The 15,486-nt window shown below is 45.5% G+C and overlaps 1 protein-coding gene across 7 annotated transcripts in view; it reads right to left on the bottom strand.

Annotated features, from left to right (window-relative positions):
* tenm1 (teneurin transmembrane protein 1) overlaps nt 1-15,486 on the bottom strand; it is a 1,669,493-nt gene that overhangs the window by 145,547 nt on the left and 1,508,460 nt on the right. For 6 of the 7 annotated variants that reach the window (XM_078412545.1, XM_078412546.1, XM_078412547.1 and 3 more), the window contains 2 exons: nt 430-615; nt 298-324 (listed from right to left, as the gene is read on the bottom strand). In XM_078412545.1, coding sequence (XP_078268671.1) covers nt 298-324; nt 430-615 — 213 coding nt within the window. The remainder of the gene's footprint in view (nt 1-297; nt 325-429; nt 616-15,486) is intronic. The other variant, XM_078412548.1, reaches the window with a different exon arrangement.

Genomic DNA, 15,486 nt, shown 5'->3' with positions numbered 1-15,486 from the left:
ATGGCAGAATGGTGGAATGGCGCCATGGCGGAATGAGCCCAACTGGCCGAATTTTACTTCTATAACTTATGAATTTATGAACTTGTGAAATATTGAGAATCCTATTTTGGACACTTGCTCACTTGGCAAGAGTTTACAATCTGTCATGGGCTGAATTAGCTTTGTGTTAATTGAGCAGAGCTCATCTGCAACATAATTAAAAAATAATCCCATTCTCAAAGAGTTTTCGGTTAAAGTTTTCCGTTCTTACAAACAGGCTATTTGCCACATGGAAAATATTACGGAATTCATTCTTACCTTTTACAACATTATCCAAATGTTGTGCTTAAAAGAAAGGAAGATTTGAGGCAGGAATAACATCATCAAATAGAAATACTGACAAAATGATTTTTATGTTTGGAAACAAAATGGTATCTGGAGTTATCTTACCGACAGTGCAGTGCTCTCCCTCCCAGCCAGAACTGCACTCACATTTGCCGTCCTTACACTTCCCGTGCTCTGTGCAGCGAGGATGGCAGACATGCTGGTCACAGGACTGGCCGCCCCACCCTTTCTCACAGTGGCACAGGCCACCCAGACACACGCCATGATCACCACAGTCCACCTCACAGATCTCTGCAAGAGACAAGAGACCAAGAGACATTGCATTTACAAGTTCAGAAGTGCTAGGAGCAGATTTAGGCCATTCAGCCCATCAAGGGGAGGCACAGTGGTAGAGTTGCTGCCTTACAGCGTCAGAGACATAGAAACATAGAAAATAGGTGCAGGAGGAGACCATTTGGTTCTTCGAGCCAGCACCGCCATTCATTGTGATCATCCACAATCAGTAACCTGTGCCTGCCGGGTTCGATCCTGACTACTGTTCCTGTCTGTACGGAGTTTGTCCGTTCTCCCCATGACCTGCGTGGATTTGCTCCATGTGCTCTGGTTTTCTCCCACATGAAAGACGTACAGGTTTGCAAGTTAATTGGCTTCAGTAAAATTGTAAATTGTCCCTAGTGTGCGTAGGGTAATGTTAGTGTGCAGGGATCGCTGGTCGGCACAGACTCGGTAGGCCCAAAGGCCTGTTTCCGCGCTTTATCTCTAAACCGAACTAGAAAGTCTAGTCCACCATTCAATCATGGCTGAACTATCCTTCCCCCTCAACCCCATTCTTCTGCCTTCCCTCCAAATCCGCTGACATTCATAACGTCTTCATCATTTTGTTTAGTTTACTTTAGAGATACTTCGCCCCACAGACTCCACGCCGACCAGCAATCCCCACACACTAGCACTATCCTACACACTAGGGACAACTTCCAAGTTTTCTTTTTTAATTAAAAAAAATAATTATTATATTTTCTTAAGAAATATGACACATGAATGTCAGTTCAATGATGAGAATCACAGTCAAAGGATAGAAACAAAAATGGCAATGTTACAATCAAAGTGCTGTGTATCTCAATAGATTGAAATAAAAACTAGTCAACTTTCTGTGTTTCAAAGATATAATAAAACAAAACAAAAGAAAGCAAAACAAAAGACAAAAAAAAAGGGGAGAAGGGGTGGGGTCGGGGGGGGGGGGGGGGGAGCGGGTGGGGGGGATCCGTTAGTCAGGAGACAGACATTGCAGAGAGTGGGAAAACGTTAAAAAAGATTGCCACTTATTATAAAATTTATCAGAATTGCCACTCACTGAATATCTAATCTTCTCTAACTTTAGAAAGGACATGATATCATTGAGCCACTGAGAGCTGGAGGGAGCTTTAGTAAACTTCCAGTGAAGAAGAAGATGCCATCTTGCCTGTAAGGAAGCGAAAGCAAGAATGTCTAATTGCTTGGAGGTGTAAGGGTCTTCTGGAAGCCCAAATATGGCAATGTGGGGAGAGATGTTTATAGTTATCGAAAGTATTTTAGACATAGTATTGAAATAGTTCTGCCAAAAGCAAAATAATAATGGACAAGAATAAAACATATGGGTTAAATTGCAGGATGAAGCGTGACATCTGTCACAGCTGTCGGTGATATTGGGATAAATTTGTGACAGTCGAGCTTTGGAAAAATGAATTCTAAAGAGTACTTTTTCTTTTTACAGAAACCAATTAACTTACAAACCTGTACGCATTTGGAGTGTGGGAGGAAGCCAGAGCACTCGGAGAAAACCCCCGTGGTCACGGGGAGAATGTACAACCTCTGTACGGACACTACCCACAGTCAGGATCGCACCCGGGCCTCTGGTGCTGTCAGGCAGCAACTCTACCTCTGTACTCATTCATCAATTGTGCGTGGCAAATTTGGACCACAGGAATATGCCAAGTTCAAATTTTCTTTAGGTCGGCTGAGGGCATTTTAAACATGAGCCAAACTGAATTTCACGGAATTAGAATTGGGGAAAACTGAATAATTGGCTGAAGTGCCTGGATTCGGTCCAAATTTGCTGCAGAAATATGTTGTTGTCTATCCTCTGGAGAAAAGCAACATCCGTGCATAATCCCAGGACAGGTGGCTGTCGTGCTCATCTCATCTGCAATGTCTCTGTATGTATTCCATGGTGCTGCATATTGGAAACTGCTCACATACTGTTTATGAAACGCTCTTGTTTATATGAACATAGAAATGATCTGCTGCATGAACAGATTAGTGATCGGACAAGAAAAATGAAGAAATTGAACATTGATAGAGGGGATACTTTAATTCCTGCATTGTTTCCAACTTAATGCAGGCTTTTCCTCATGTTAAACACTGTGGAAAAAAATTATCAGGTAAGAGGTTACACAATTAAAATCATAAGGTCATAAGGAACAGGAGTAGAATTAGGTCATTCGGCCGATCTAGTCTACACTGCCATTCAATCATGGCTGATCTATCTCTCCCTCCTAACCCCATTCTCCTGCCTTCTCCCCATAACCTCTGACACCTGTACTAATAGTGTTGATATGTGGGCATCGCTGGTTGGTGCAGACTCGGTGGGCCGAAGGGCCTGTTTCCGGGCTGCATCTCTAAACTAAACTAAAGGTAGACACAAAATGCTGGAGTTATTCAGCGGGACAGGAAGCATCTCTGGAGTGAAGGAATGGGTGACGTTTCGGATCGATTTAAACCAGCATCTGCAGTTCTTTCTTACACATAAACTGAACTAAACCTGTTTTTGTGCTGTGTACCTCTATGTCATGGAAAACGTTATGATCCATCCAACCTCATAAATTAGCAATTTAGTGTACAGTGAAACATGCACTACAATTTCACAGTCTAATTCCTGTTGGGCTGCACTTCTTCAATTACAAGGACCAGTTCCTTGTCCGACCACGTCTAAGTGGGCCTAAATTCTCATTTACCCGACAGTGATTGATCTTTCTATTAGACCTTGATAATTGAGTATATTGCACTCTCTTTAAAAGTGAGTTTTAGTTCTCTTAATGGCCTATTGGGGAAAATCATTGGTTTCGTAGCAGAATATAAAAATCAGAATCTGAAGGAGTTATTTCTTAATTTGTACTGAGGTGGCTTTTATATCTGCACAGTCTGGACCTCTGGACTATCTTATATCTGGACTGGAAGCAGCCTTATAATTTTTCTTGCTTAGTATCTGACTAAAAATCAAAGGGCATGCTTTGTTCTAATTATGGTTAAGTTGTGGCGCGTCGGAAGAGGCCGGAAATAAAGGCGAGAAGCCGGGTATTTCGGGACGTCCTGTTTTATTATTCCTCAGTTATCAGACCGGTCAAGTCTGCTGGAATGGCTTCGCGCCCAAAACCTTGTCCTTATATACGTAGTACCGGACCGCCCCCCTGGACTGGTCCATTCCCGTGCCGAGGGGTCGGTAGTGGTATGGCCCGACCCTTGGGAGCCGCCACAGGACCCCACCCCAGAAACGGAGGCACGAAGCGCACTGGTGGTCGCACAACCCGACCGGAACGCGTACGGTAATCGGTCGACAGAGGGGCCGGCGGAGGCACAGTTGGAGGGACAGGTGGTGGGACCCGCAAAGGTGGGCGACCTCGTGGCCGAGGCTGGGCAACCCGCACCGGTTGGTCAATGTCTAAGTGGGCCGGCTTCAGGCGGTCAATTGACACGGCCTCCGGCCGGCCCCCCATGTCCAAAACAAAGGTTGTCTGTCCGTGCTCCAGCACCCTTATTTCGGGCCTCTTCCGACGCGCCACAAAGTGGTGTTTGTTAGATCATGCATGTCAGTTCAGTTTCGTTTATTGTCACGTGTACCATGGTACAGTGAGAAGCTTTTGTTGCGTGCGAACCAGTCAGCGGAAAGACAATACGTGATTACAATTGATCCATTTGCAGTGTGTAAGAAGGAACTGCAGATGCTGTTTTTTTAAACCGAAGATAGACTCAAAATGCTGGAGTAACTCAGCGGGACAGGCAGCATCTCTGGAGAGAAGGAATGGGTAACGTTTCGGGTCGAGACCCTTCTTCAGACATTTACAGTGCGTAGATACATGATAAGGGAATAACGTTAAGTGCAAGGTAAAAACAGCAAAGTCCGATCAAGAATAGTCTGGGGGTCATCAATGAGGTAGATAGTAGTTCAGCACTACTCTCTGGTTGTGGTAGGATGATTCAGTTGCCTGATAACTGCTGGGAAGAAACGTATCTGGAGATATTGAATGGGAATAGGATCAAGCTTAATGTTTTGATTCTACCATTCAATATTCTGTCTATTCGCTGACCAGCGATCCCTTACACCAGCACTAGGGCCTATGTACATTTTTTTACCAAAGCCAACCTCCAATTATTCTACAAAACTGTACGTCTTTGGAGTGTGGGAGGAAACCGGAGCACCCGGAGAATTCCCAGGCAGGTCACGGGGAGAACATACAATCCCTGAACCAACAGCACCCGTGGTCAGGATCGAACCCATGTCCCTGGCGCTGTAAGGCAGCAACTCTACCGCTGCGCCACCATGCCGCCCTTTGGGTATTTTGCTTATATCGTTCTGCTGGTTGAATTGACGGGCAGCTTCTTTGAGCCTGGTGGTATGAAGGAGTTGAATTATGACCAGTTTACTTGCAACGATTAACTGTAAAACTTTGGCAACATTCCTATTCAAGTGAGCGTTCATCCATCCCCCTCACAATGGTGAACTGAGCAACTCCTCCCCTGGGGCTATCTGTTGGTTCACTAGAGGCAAGTGTCCATCCTCAAACAAACACTGAAGGGAAACAAAGGTACTTAATCAACAACATTTAAGGCTGGTTTAAATTTATGGTGTAGGTAATAATGTGGTTGCACTGCCTTAAAATGAATGACCCGTCTCTCCCGATGATGCAAGGATTGTTAGTTTAAATGTTCTGACATTTACTGCACCAGAGAGTCATGGATATAGAATGATACGGCACATAAATTACTATGACCAAGCAACATTTTTTCCCATCTACACTCTCCTATTTACCTAGATTCGGTCTACATCCTTCCTTGTGTAGGAAAGAACTGCAGATGCTGGTTTAAATCGAAGGTAGACACAAATGCTGGAGTAACTCAGCGGGACAGGCAGCATCTCTGGAGAGAAGGAATGGGTGACGTTTCGGGTCGAGACCCTTCGTCAAACTTCTTTGCCTGGCCTGTCTTTAACATAGTCATTACATCTGACTGATCCGCCACCTCTGGCAGTGAGATCCACTTATCAGCTACACACTGTATATAGATCTTTCCCTGCTCACTAATGTGCGGCGCAGTGGCGCAGCGGTAGAGTTGCTGCCTTACGGCGCCAGAGACCCTGGTTGATCCTGGCCACGGGTGCCGTCTGTACGGTGTTTGTACATTCTCCCTGTGACCGCGTGGGTTTTCTCCGGGTGCTCCGGTTTCCTCCCACACTCCAAAGACGTGCAGGTTTGTAGGTCAATTGGCTTCTGGAAATTGTCCCAGGTACGTAGGACAGAACTAGTATTTGGGTGATTGCTGGTTGGTGAGGACTCAATGGGCTGAAGGGCCTGTTTCCACACTGTATTTCTAAAACTAAAAATCTAAGACCAAAAACTCCTTTTAAAACTCCTTCCTCTCAACTTAAACCTCTTGTGTTCAACACCACCATGGAAAATGACTATCCTGGCTATGCCTCTTATTGCTTTGCATACCTCTTTCATTTCATTTCCCCTTGGCGTCCTTCACTGTGTGGAAAACAAACCTAACCTGTCCAATCCTCCCTGTCACTAAAGTCCTGCAATCCGGGAAACATCCTGGTGAAAAAACGATACTAACAGTGCTGAACTAACTCAACGGGTCAGGGAGCATCTCTGGAGAACATGAATAAGTGATGTTTCGGGTCGGGACCCTTCTCGCCAGAAGAATCATTCATGTTAACACCATTACATAAATGCAGATTGTTGTTTTTGATTGAAGAATCTTTCTGAGCAGCTGAACACAAGCACATGGACCTCTCGGTCATTATGCACCAGAGTACTTTAGCAGCAGTCCAGCACTTCTTTTTGGGAGATAGATGCAAAAAGCTGGAGTAACACAGCTTACAACCCAACAATATAAATATTGATTTCTCTAACTTCAAGTAACCCTTGCATCCCCTCTCTCTCATCCCTCCCCGACCAAAGTCGTACCAGCTTCAAAGTCGTCTTGTTGAGTCTCATTGCAACTCGTTTTCACCTAGCCCACAGCTAACAATGCCGTTTCCTTTATCATCGTTACTTTTTTGCGTATCTTTCATTCATTTGTTCTATATCTCTCTATATCACCATCTATATATTGGTCGTTTCCCTTTCCCCTGACTCTCGGTCTGAAAAAGGGTCTCGACGCGAAATGTCGCCCATTCCTTTACTCCAGAGCTGTTTACTGACCCGCTGAGATACTCCAGCTTTTTGTATCTACCTTTGGTTTAAATCAGCATCTGCAGTTCCTTCCTACACAGTTCCTTTTGAAGTCTGACCGGCCGTGCAGATTGGAGGCATTATGGTGCTAACATGGAAGAAGAGAACATCAGACGGAGTTGGTGTACTGTTATATCATTCAGGTCCTCCCCTGGTTTAGTTTAGTTTAGAGATACAGCCCGGAAACAGGCTCTTCGGCCCACCGAGTCCGCGCCGACCAGCGATCCCCGCATATTAACACCATCCTACACACACACTAAGGACAACTTTTTACATTTACCAAGCCAATTTGCCTACAGACCTATACGTCTTTGGAGTGTGGGAGGAAACCAAAGATCTCGGAGAAAACCCACACAGGTCACGGGGAGAACGTACGAACTCCGTGCAGACAGCACCCGTAGTCGGGATCGAACCCAGGTCTCCGGTGCTGTAAGCGCTGTAAGGCAGCAACTCTACCGCTGCGCCACTGTGCTGCCTGAATGCATGCATATCGTATGTACAGCCCAAATATATGAGTAAGACTGGTGGGATGGATGTGCTGGCCGCAGTGGGGCAGCAGGCATCTTCTGCTGCCTGGGAACCCAGATCATGGCCGTATATCCGGCTTATGAACCGTTTAGGTTACAAACAATTCAGTGAAAGCCTGCCGAGGCTGGGTTGTTCCTTTAGAAGCAAAAGTCCCTCTCTTAAACTGCCTCAGAGGCAGAACTGATGAAACCATGAACACAGCTGAACAGGAATACTTAAGGTAGACTCAAAATGCTGGAGTAACTCAGCGGGTCGGGCAGCATCTCTGGAGAAAACCTTCTTCAGACTCAGCCCATACTAATCAAGCATCTGTCCATCTCCGCCTTAAAAATACCCAAAGGCGGCCTCCACAGCCGTCTGTGGCAATGAATTCCACAGATTCACCACCCTCATCTCCAGTCTAAAGGAAGGTCCTAGTATTCTTGAGGCTGTGCCCTCTGGTCCTAGGCTCTCCCACTAGTGGAAAATCATCCTCTTCTAATCCACTCTATCCAGCCCTTTCTCCATTCTGTAAGTTTCAATGAGGTCCTCTCTCACCCTTTTGCCCAAAGACGCTGCTTGACTCACTGAGTTTGCACAACACTTTGTGCTCTGCTGAAGATTCCAGAGTCCGCTATTCCTCGTGTCTCTCTACTTAATGACTTGCTTGAAGTGAGAGCGTGGTGCTGATTGAGATCTGTGATGGAAATCACCCGGCACTTGCCTTAAAGGAGCTGCCACGCATGGGGGAAAAAAATCAATGCAGCTGTAATCATCGTAGCTACTGAGAAAGTAGAGACTGTGATGGAGGTGGTTTACAAATGTAGCTGCAGGCGGCTGGCTGCCTGTTTGTGGCGGCAGGCAGTAGGTCGGAACTGTTCGGTAAACATTTGTAACTTTGTCGGTGCCAAAAGGTGGCGACACTTGTGTACTGCCGTGGTGAGGTCTGCCGTATGATTTTACCGGGATGTTTGCAAAACAAAGCATTTCACTGTACCTCTAACTCACAGTTTAAGAATAAGGGCTAGGCCATTTAGAACGGAGATGAGGAAAAACCTTTTCAGTCAGAGAGTTGTGAATCTGTGGAATTCTCTGCCTCAGAAGGCAGTGGAGGCCAATTCTCTGAATGCATTCAAGAGAGAGCTAGATAGAGCTCTTAAGGATAGCGGAGTCAGGGGGTATGGGGAGAAGGCAGGAACGGGGTACTGATTGAGAATGATCAGCCATGATAACGTTGAATGGTGGTGCTGGCTCGAAGGGCCGAATGGCCTACTCCTGCACCTATTGTCTATTGTCTAACTCCAGATTCAGGAACAGTTTCCTCCCAGCTGTTATCAGGCAAATGAATCATCCTACCACAACCAGAGAGCAGTGCTGAACTACTATCTACCTCATTGGTGACCCTCGGACTATCCTTGATTGGACTTTGCTGGCTTTACCTTGCACTAAACATGATTCCCTTATCATGTATCTGTACACTGTAAATGGCTCGATTGTAATCATGTATTGTCTTTCTGCTGACTAATTAGCGCGTGACAAAAGCTTTTCATTGTACCTCGGTACACGTGACAATAAACAAAACTAACCGAACTAAACTGAACTAAACCTAGGTACAAGTGACAATAAAGTATAATTGAAATTTAAATTGTGTGTGTGGTTTTGTTCATCGGTCTCCTCGGAATATTAATCTGTGCAGGGCAAGTTAAAAGTACCATTAGCAAATTTGCAGATGATACTAAGTTGGGGGGTAGTGTGAATTGTGAGGAAGATGCAATAAGGCTGCAGGGTGACCTGGACAGGTTGTGTGAGTGGGCGGATACATGGCAGATGCAGTTTAATGTAGATAAGTGTGAGGTTATTCACTTTGGAAGTAAGAATAGAAAGGCAGATTATTATCTGAATGGTGTCAAGTTAGGAGGAGGGGGAGTTCAACGAGATCTGGGTGTCCTAGTGCATCAGTCAATGAAAGGAAGCATGCAGGTTCAGCAGGCAGTGAAGAAAGCCAATGGAATGTTGGCCTTCGTAACAAGAGGAGTTGAGTATAGGAGCAAAGAGGTCCTTCTACAGTTGTACCGGGCCCTGGTGAGACCGCACCTGGAGTACTGTGTGCAGTTTTGGTCTCCAAATTTGAGGAAGGATATTCTTGCTATGGAGGGCGTGCAGCGTAGGTTCACTAGATTAATTCCCGGAATGGCGGGACTGTCGTATGTTGAAAGGCTGGAGCGATTGGGCTTGTATACACTGGAATTTAGAAGGATGAGGGGGGATCTTATTGAAACATATAAGATAATTAGGGGATTGGACACATTAGAGGCAGATAACATGTTCCCAATGTTGGGGGAGTCCAGAACAAGGGGCCACAGTTTGAGAATAAGGGGTAGGCCATTTAGAACGGAGATGAGGAAGAACTTTTTCAGTCAGAGGGTGGTGAAGGTGTGGAATTCTCTGCCTCAGAAGGCAGTGGAGGCCAGTTCGTTGGATGCTTTCAAGAGAGAGCTGGATAGAGCTCTTAAGGATAGCGGAGTGAGGGGGTATGGGGAGAAGGCAGGAACGGGGTACTGATTGATAGTGATCAGCCATGATCGCATTGAATGGCGGTGCTGGCTCGAAGGGCTGAATGGCCTACTCCTGCACCTATTGTCTATTGTCTATTGTCTATTGTCTATTGAAAGCCATGATTGGCAGCAAAAAGGATGTGTCTAATAGAGTATCCGCTAACATATTGTTTTTTTAAGCCTGGATTGAGTTCTGAGGGAGAATGGAGATGTATGTTCAAAAGGACTCAAAGTGCCGGAGTAACTCAGTGGGTCAGGCAGCATCTCTGGAGAACATGGATGGGTGACGTTTCGGGTCGGGACAGGTCTTCAAACTAGGGATGTACGCTCATTTGGATTCCTCATACCACTTGTATCTATGTTCATTAACACAATTTGGCAATACCATCATATTGCAAAAGATGCGTTTCTGGCCTATGGATCAGTCAGGAAGGCATAAGGAATTGCCTTTGATCAATAAAAGCAGAATGGCATACCAAGTATGAACTAAGAAATGACTTAGCTGGAAGCGGAAAGTTTAAGCTAAGAATGCTTTGTGTTTTATTAAGTTTCAGTTTTAGAGATACAGCGTGGAAACAGGCCCTTCGGCCCACCAGGTCCGCGCCGACCAATGATCACCTGTACACTGGTTCTATCCCGCACACTAGGGGCAATCTCCAGAAGCCAATTAATCTGCAAACCTGTATGTGTCTCGAACGTAGGAGGAAACTGGAGCACCCAGAGGAAACCTCAGTCGCAGGGAGAATGTACAGACTCCTCACAGACAGCAACCGTAGTCAGGATTGGACCCGCATCTCCGGCGTGTAAGACAGCAACTCTACCGCTGTTCCACCGTGATCAACCAATTATTGGTTTAGGTCTTGTAAGAAAATAACTGCAGATGCTGGTACAAATCGAAGGTATTTATTCATAAAATGGTGGAGTAACTCAGCAGGTCAGGCAGCATCTCAGGAGAGAAGGAATGGGTGACGTTTCGGGTCGAGACGCTTCTTCAGACTGAAGTCTAAAGAAGGGTCTCGACCCGAAACGTCACCCATTCCTTCTCTCCTGAGATGCTGCCTGACCTGCTGAGTTACTCCACCATTTTGTGAATAAATACCTTCGATTGGTTTAGGTCTGGTGAGTTCATTTTCAGAATCACCTGCCAAGGACATTAGCCAGGGCTCTTAAATTATTCTGGTATATTGACTAATTTCATGTTATATCATCCTTTAAACTGCAAAACTGATCAGAAAGAAGTACTGCTAGCCTTTGGAAAAAGAGCTCAAATGATTGATTCTGGCATATTGTTATCTCATCATTCAAATAGTTTAAAAAAATTAGAATGGGTGGCACGGTGGCGCAGCGGTAGAGCTGCTGCCTGACAGGGCCAACGACCTGGGGTTCGATCCTGACTACGGGTGCTGTCTGTATGGAGTTTGTACCTTCTCCCCGTGACCTGCGTGGGTTTTCTCCAAGTACTTCGGTTTCCTCCCACACTCCAAAGAAGTACGGGTTTGTAGGTTAATTGGCTTGGTATAAATGCAAATTGACCCTGGTGTGTGTAGATTAGTGTGCGGGGATCGCTGGTCGGTGCGGACTCGGTGGGCAGAAGGGCCTGTTTCCGCGCTGAATCTCTAAACTAAACTAAGCTAAATTAAAGATGAAACCAGGGTGGAACTTGCAAAGTTCACTGCCTGTCCACCAACATGTAAGATCGCCCACAGTTGCTAAAAGGAGTTCTAACACTCACAAGCTAATGCAGCATGTATTCCAGTCTTTAAACTGCGAATGTGTGTTCTTCTGAGATATTTATGGTCACGATTAGCTGCGATCTGATCAGTGTGAAGATGGTGCTGATCACAGTAAAACTGAGTCATGCTGATCCTAATTATCAGGCTCCAGTGTTTGCAACCTGCGCTAAATTAAAGACATTCCTGACATTTCACATCTCAGCGAGAGAGCTTCTCAGAAATCTCGGTTTCAAAATGAATGGCAATCAGAAATAATGTAATGGAGATGATGGGATCGATATGGAAGGGGAATTAATTCTGCCGAGATCTCGCACCGATGAGCTTTGCTCTCCTGATCCAAATCCAATTCCAAATGAATGTACTGTATTGATTACAGTCAGCAATGAAGTATTTTTAGAAACAAATGCGAGATCAATATATTATACAGACAAGAGCTGGTAACGGCCACAATGAGTCTGTGTTGTCACGATTATTTAGGATCGGACTCATCAACAAGCAATGATATAGAAGTTTCCACAGCTATTTAAGATAGGATTTACTTTTACAGCATGGGAGGCCATTCTGCCCGTCAGGTCCATGTTGGATCCTAGCACAGGAATCCCATAAAAGGATACAAAGTGCTGGAGTAACAGTAGATCAGCCAGCAACTCTGGAGAACATGGATTGGTGACATTTCAAGGCAAGACCCTTCTTCAGCTCCAAATCCCATAGTTGAATCCCACAGTTGAAACAGTAGCCACAGGAGTCATGGCGAACTGCACCTATTATAATGGGCTGGATGATAAAATATGTATAGAAAGGAGCTGCTGGTATATGCCGAAAATAGACACAAAGTGCTAGAGTAACTTAACGGGTCAGGCAACATCTCTTGAGAAAAAGGATAGTTGACGTTTCGGGTCGGGACCTTTCTTCAGACTCAAATAAAGTAAGCTTATGGCCCAAAATCACAGAAATTGTCCAAAGGTTTAATATCCCAGCACTCTATGAGAGAACATAAAGCTCTGTAAGCATCAAGAACAGAAGGAAATGGTCAGAGGGAGAGGGTGGGAGATACGTGTCTGACCTGCAGTTATTGACTGCCAGAACGTTCACAGTACTTTAAACCTTAGAGATACAGTGTGGAAACAGGCCCTTCGGCCCAGCGAGTCCATGCCGACCAACAATCACCCCGTACACTAACACTATCCTACACACCAGGGACAATTTACAATTTTTTTTTTACCGAAGCCTACAAACCTGTACGTGCGTCAAAAAGTCAGGAGGTGTTGAAAAATCCTGAGAAGGAAGACTTACGAAACGATACGATACGATAGAACTTTATTCATCCCCAGAGGGAAATTGGTCTGCCCACAGTCACAACACACAACGAGGTACACGAAAACTTGAAATTAAAATTAAATTAAAAGTGAAAAAAAAAAAAAAGACAAGTAACTGTTGTCTGGCTGTCGTGTGCACAGCGCCTTTACCGGAACGAACAATCGAACACGCAGGCTTATCCCCTGGGCAGAGGATTCTAAAACTAGAGTGACACCCCCCCCACTCCCCTTATAACAATAAGTTATGCAAACAAACAAGACAGCTATGTTGAAGTTGTGTGTATGTACAGAGCAGACAAAATGTTTATTTTTATTTTTATTTTAGAGATATAGCGCGGAAACAGGCCCTTTGGCCGAGTGTCCGCACCGACCAGCAGTCCCTACACACATTAGGGACAATTTACACATACACCATGCCAATTAACCTACATACTTGTACGTCTTTGGAGTGGGGGAGGAAACCGAAGATCCCGGAGAAAACCCACGTGGTCACAGGGAGAACGTACAAACTCCGTACAGACAGCACTCGTAGTCGGGATCGAACCCGGGTCTCCGGCGCTGCAAGCTCTGTAAGGCAGCAACTCTACCGCTGCGCCACCGTGGCCGCCTGAATGTGTAGCTAGGAACTGCAGATACTGGTTTAAACCGAAGATAGTCACCCATTCTTACTCTCCAGCGATGCTGCCGCTGAGTCCCACTGAGTTACTCCAGCATTTTGTGTCGTTCTTCGGTATGTACAGAGAGCAGGTGTGGAGAAGGTTTTAAACATTTTGTACTTGCCAGCTAGGAATAAACCCCAGTGTGAATATGCAATTTCATGAAAACTGCCTTTCCACTCGAAACTTTATTGAAGTGGAAATTGTAATCCCATTGTAATGATTGAAAATGCCCTTGACCACTTAGAGTGTAATTCAGAAATTATGAGTTTGTAATATTAAGAAAATGTATTAAACTCTTGACCCAGATACCGGGAACAGATGGCAGCAGCTTGTTTTCTCAGACCTCTCGAGAGCGGAACTGCCAAGCTCACTCTTAGATCAGAGGGGGAACCTCAATTTCAATTGGCGGTGGCCTGTAAAGTTTTAGCTAAAATTTAAAGTCACTCAGGGTTGTAGCAGTCAGCTAAGCTGACTTGATTAGTCATCAGCAGTTGTCAAGAGGTGGCTGATCAAGACAAAAGGTACAGTGGGCAAAGTTAATGTTCATAAGTGATAGGAGCAGAATTAGGCCATTTGGCCCATCAAGTCTACTCCGCCATTCAATCATGGCTGGTCTATAGACAATAGACAATAGACAATAGGTGCAGGAGGAGGCCATTCGGCAGTTGGAGCCAGCACCGCCATTCAATGTGATCATGGCTGATCATTCTCAATCAGTACCCCGTTCCTGCCTTCTCCCCATACCCCCTGACACTGCTATCCTTAAGAGCTCTATCTAGCTCTCTCTTGAATGCATTCAGAGAATTGGCCTCCACTGCCTTCTGAGGCAGAGAATTCCACAGATTCACAACTCTCCGACTCAGTTCTAAATGGCCTACTCCTTATTCTTAAACTGTGGCCCCTTGTTCTGGACTCCCCCAACATTGGGAACATGTTTCCTGCCTCTAACGTGTCCAACCCCTTAATAATCTTATACGTTTCGATAAGATCTCCTCTCATCCTTCTAAATTCCAGTGTATACAAGCCTAGTCGCTCCAGTCTTTCAACATATGACAGTCCGGCCATTCCGGGAATTAACCTAGTAAATCTACGCTGCACGCCCTCAATAGCAAGAATATCCTTCCTCAAATTAGGGCCCTGTACAACTGCAGAAGGACCTCTTTGCTCCTATACTCAACTCCTCTTGTTATGAAGGCCAACTGTCCATTGGCTTTCTTCACTGCCTGCTGTACCTGCATGCTTCCTTTCCTATCCTTCCCTCTCAAACCCATTCTCCCACCTTCTCCCCATAACCACTGACACACATACTAGTTAAGAATCTATCCATCTGTCTCTGCCTTAAAAATATCCACTGACTTGGTCTTCACAGCCTTCCGTGGCAATGGATTCCACATTCCACAAGGTGGCTACACGTCATGCCACATTGGTTTGCCAATAGTTTGGGCCCGAAGTATGTGACGTTCAGCACATTACTTTAGAGGTACAGCGTGGAAACAGGCCCTTCGGCCCACCGAGTCCGCGCCGACCAGTGACGACTATCCAATAGCACTATCCTATACACGAGGGACAGGTTACAATTTACAGAAGCCAATTCACCGACAAACCTGTACGTCTTTGGAGCGTGGGAGGTAACCAAAGATCTCGGAGAAAACCCATGCAGTCACGGGGAGAACGTGCAAACTCCGCACAGACAGCACCCGAGGCCGGGATCGAGCCCGGGTCTCCGGCGCTGCAAGTGCTGCAAGGCAGCAACTCTACCGCTGCGCCACCGTGGCCGCCCTAATCTAAAAGCCTCCCAAACATGTGTACAATCTCCTGGCTGCCGTGTTCAGATAATCATTACTTCCAGATTAATTTCGTATCCATTTATTTCTAACTTTGCAGACATCCTGCGCCATTAGCTT

The sequence above is a fragment of the Rhinoraja longicauda genome, chromosome 15, assembly GCF_053455715.1.
Source record: "Rhinoraja longicauda isolate Sanriku21f chromosome 15, sRhiLon1.1, whole genome shotgun sequence".
NCBI classification, from domain to species: Eukaryota; Metazoa; Chordata; class Chondrichthyes; order Rajiformes; family Arhynchobatidae; genus Rhinoraja; species Rhinoraja longicauda.
This window is presented reverse-complemented; position numbering and strand designations above follow the sequence as displayed.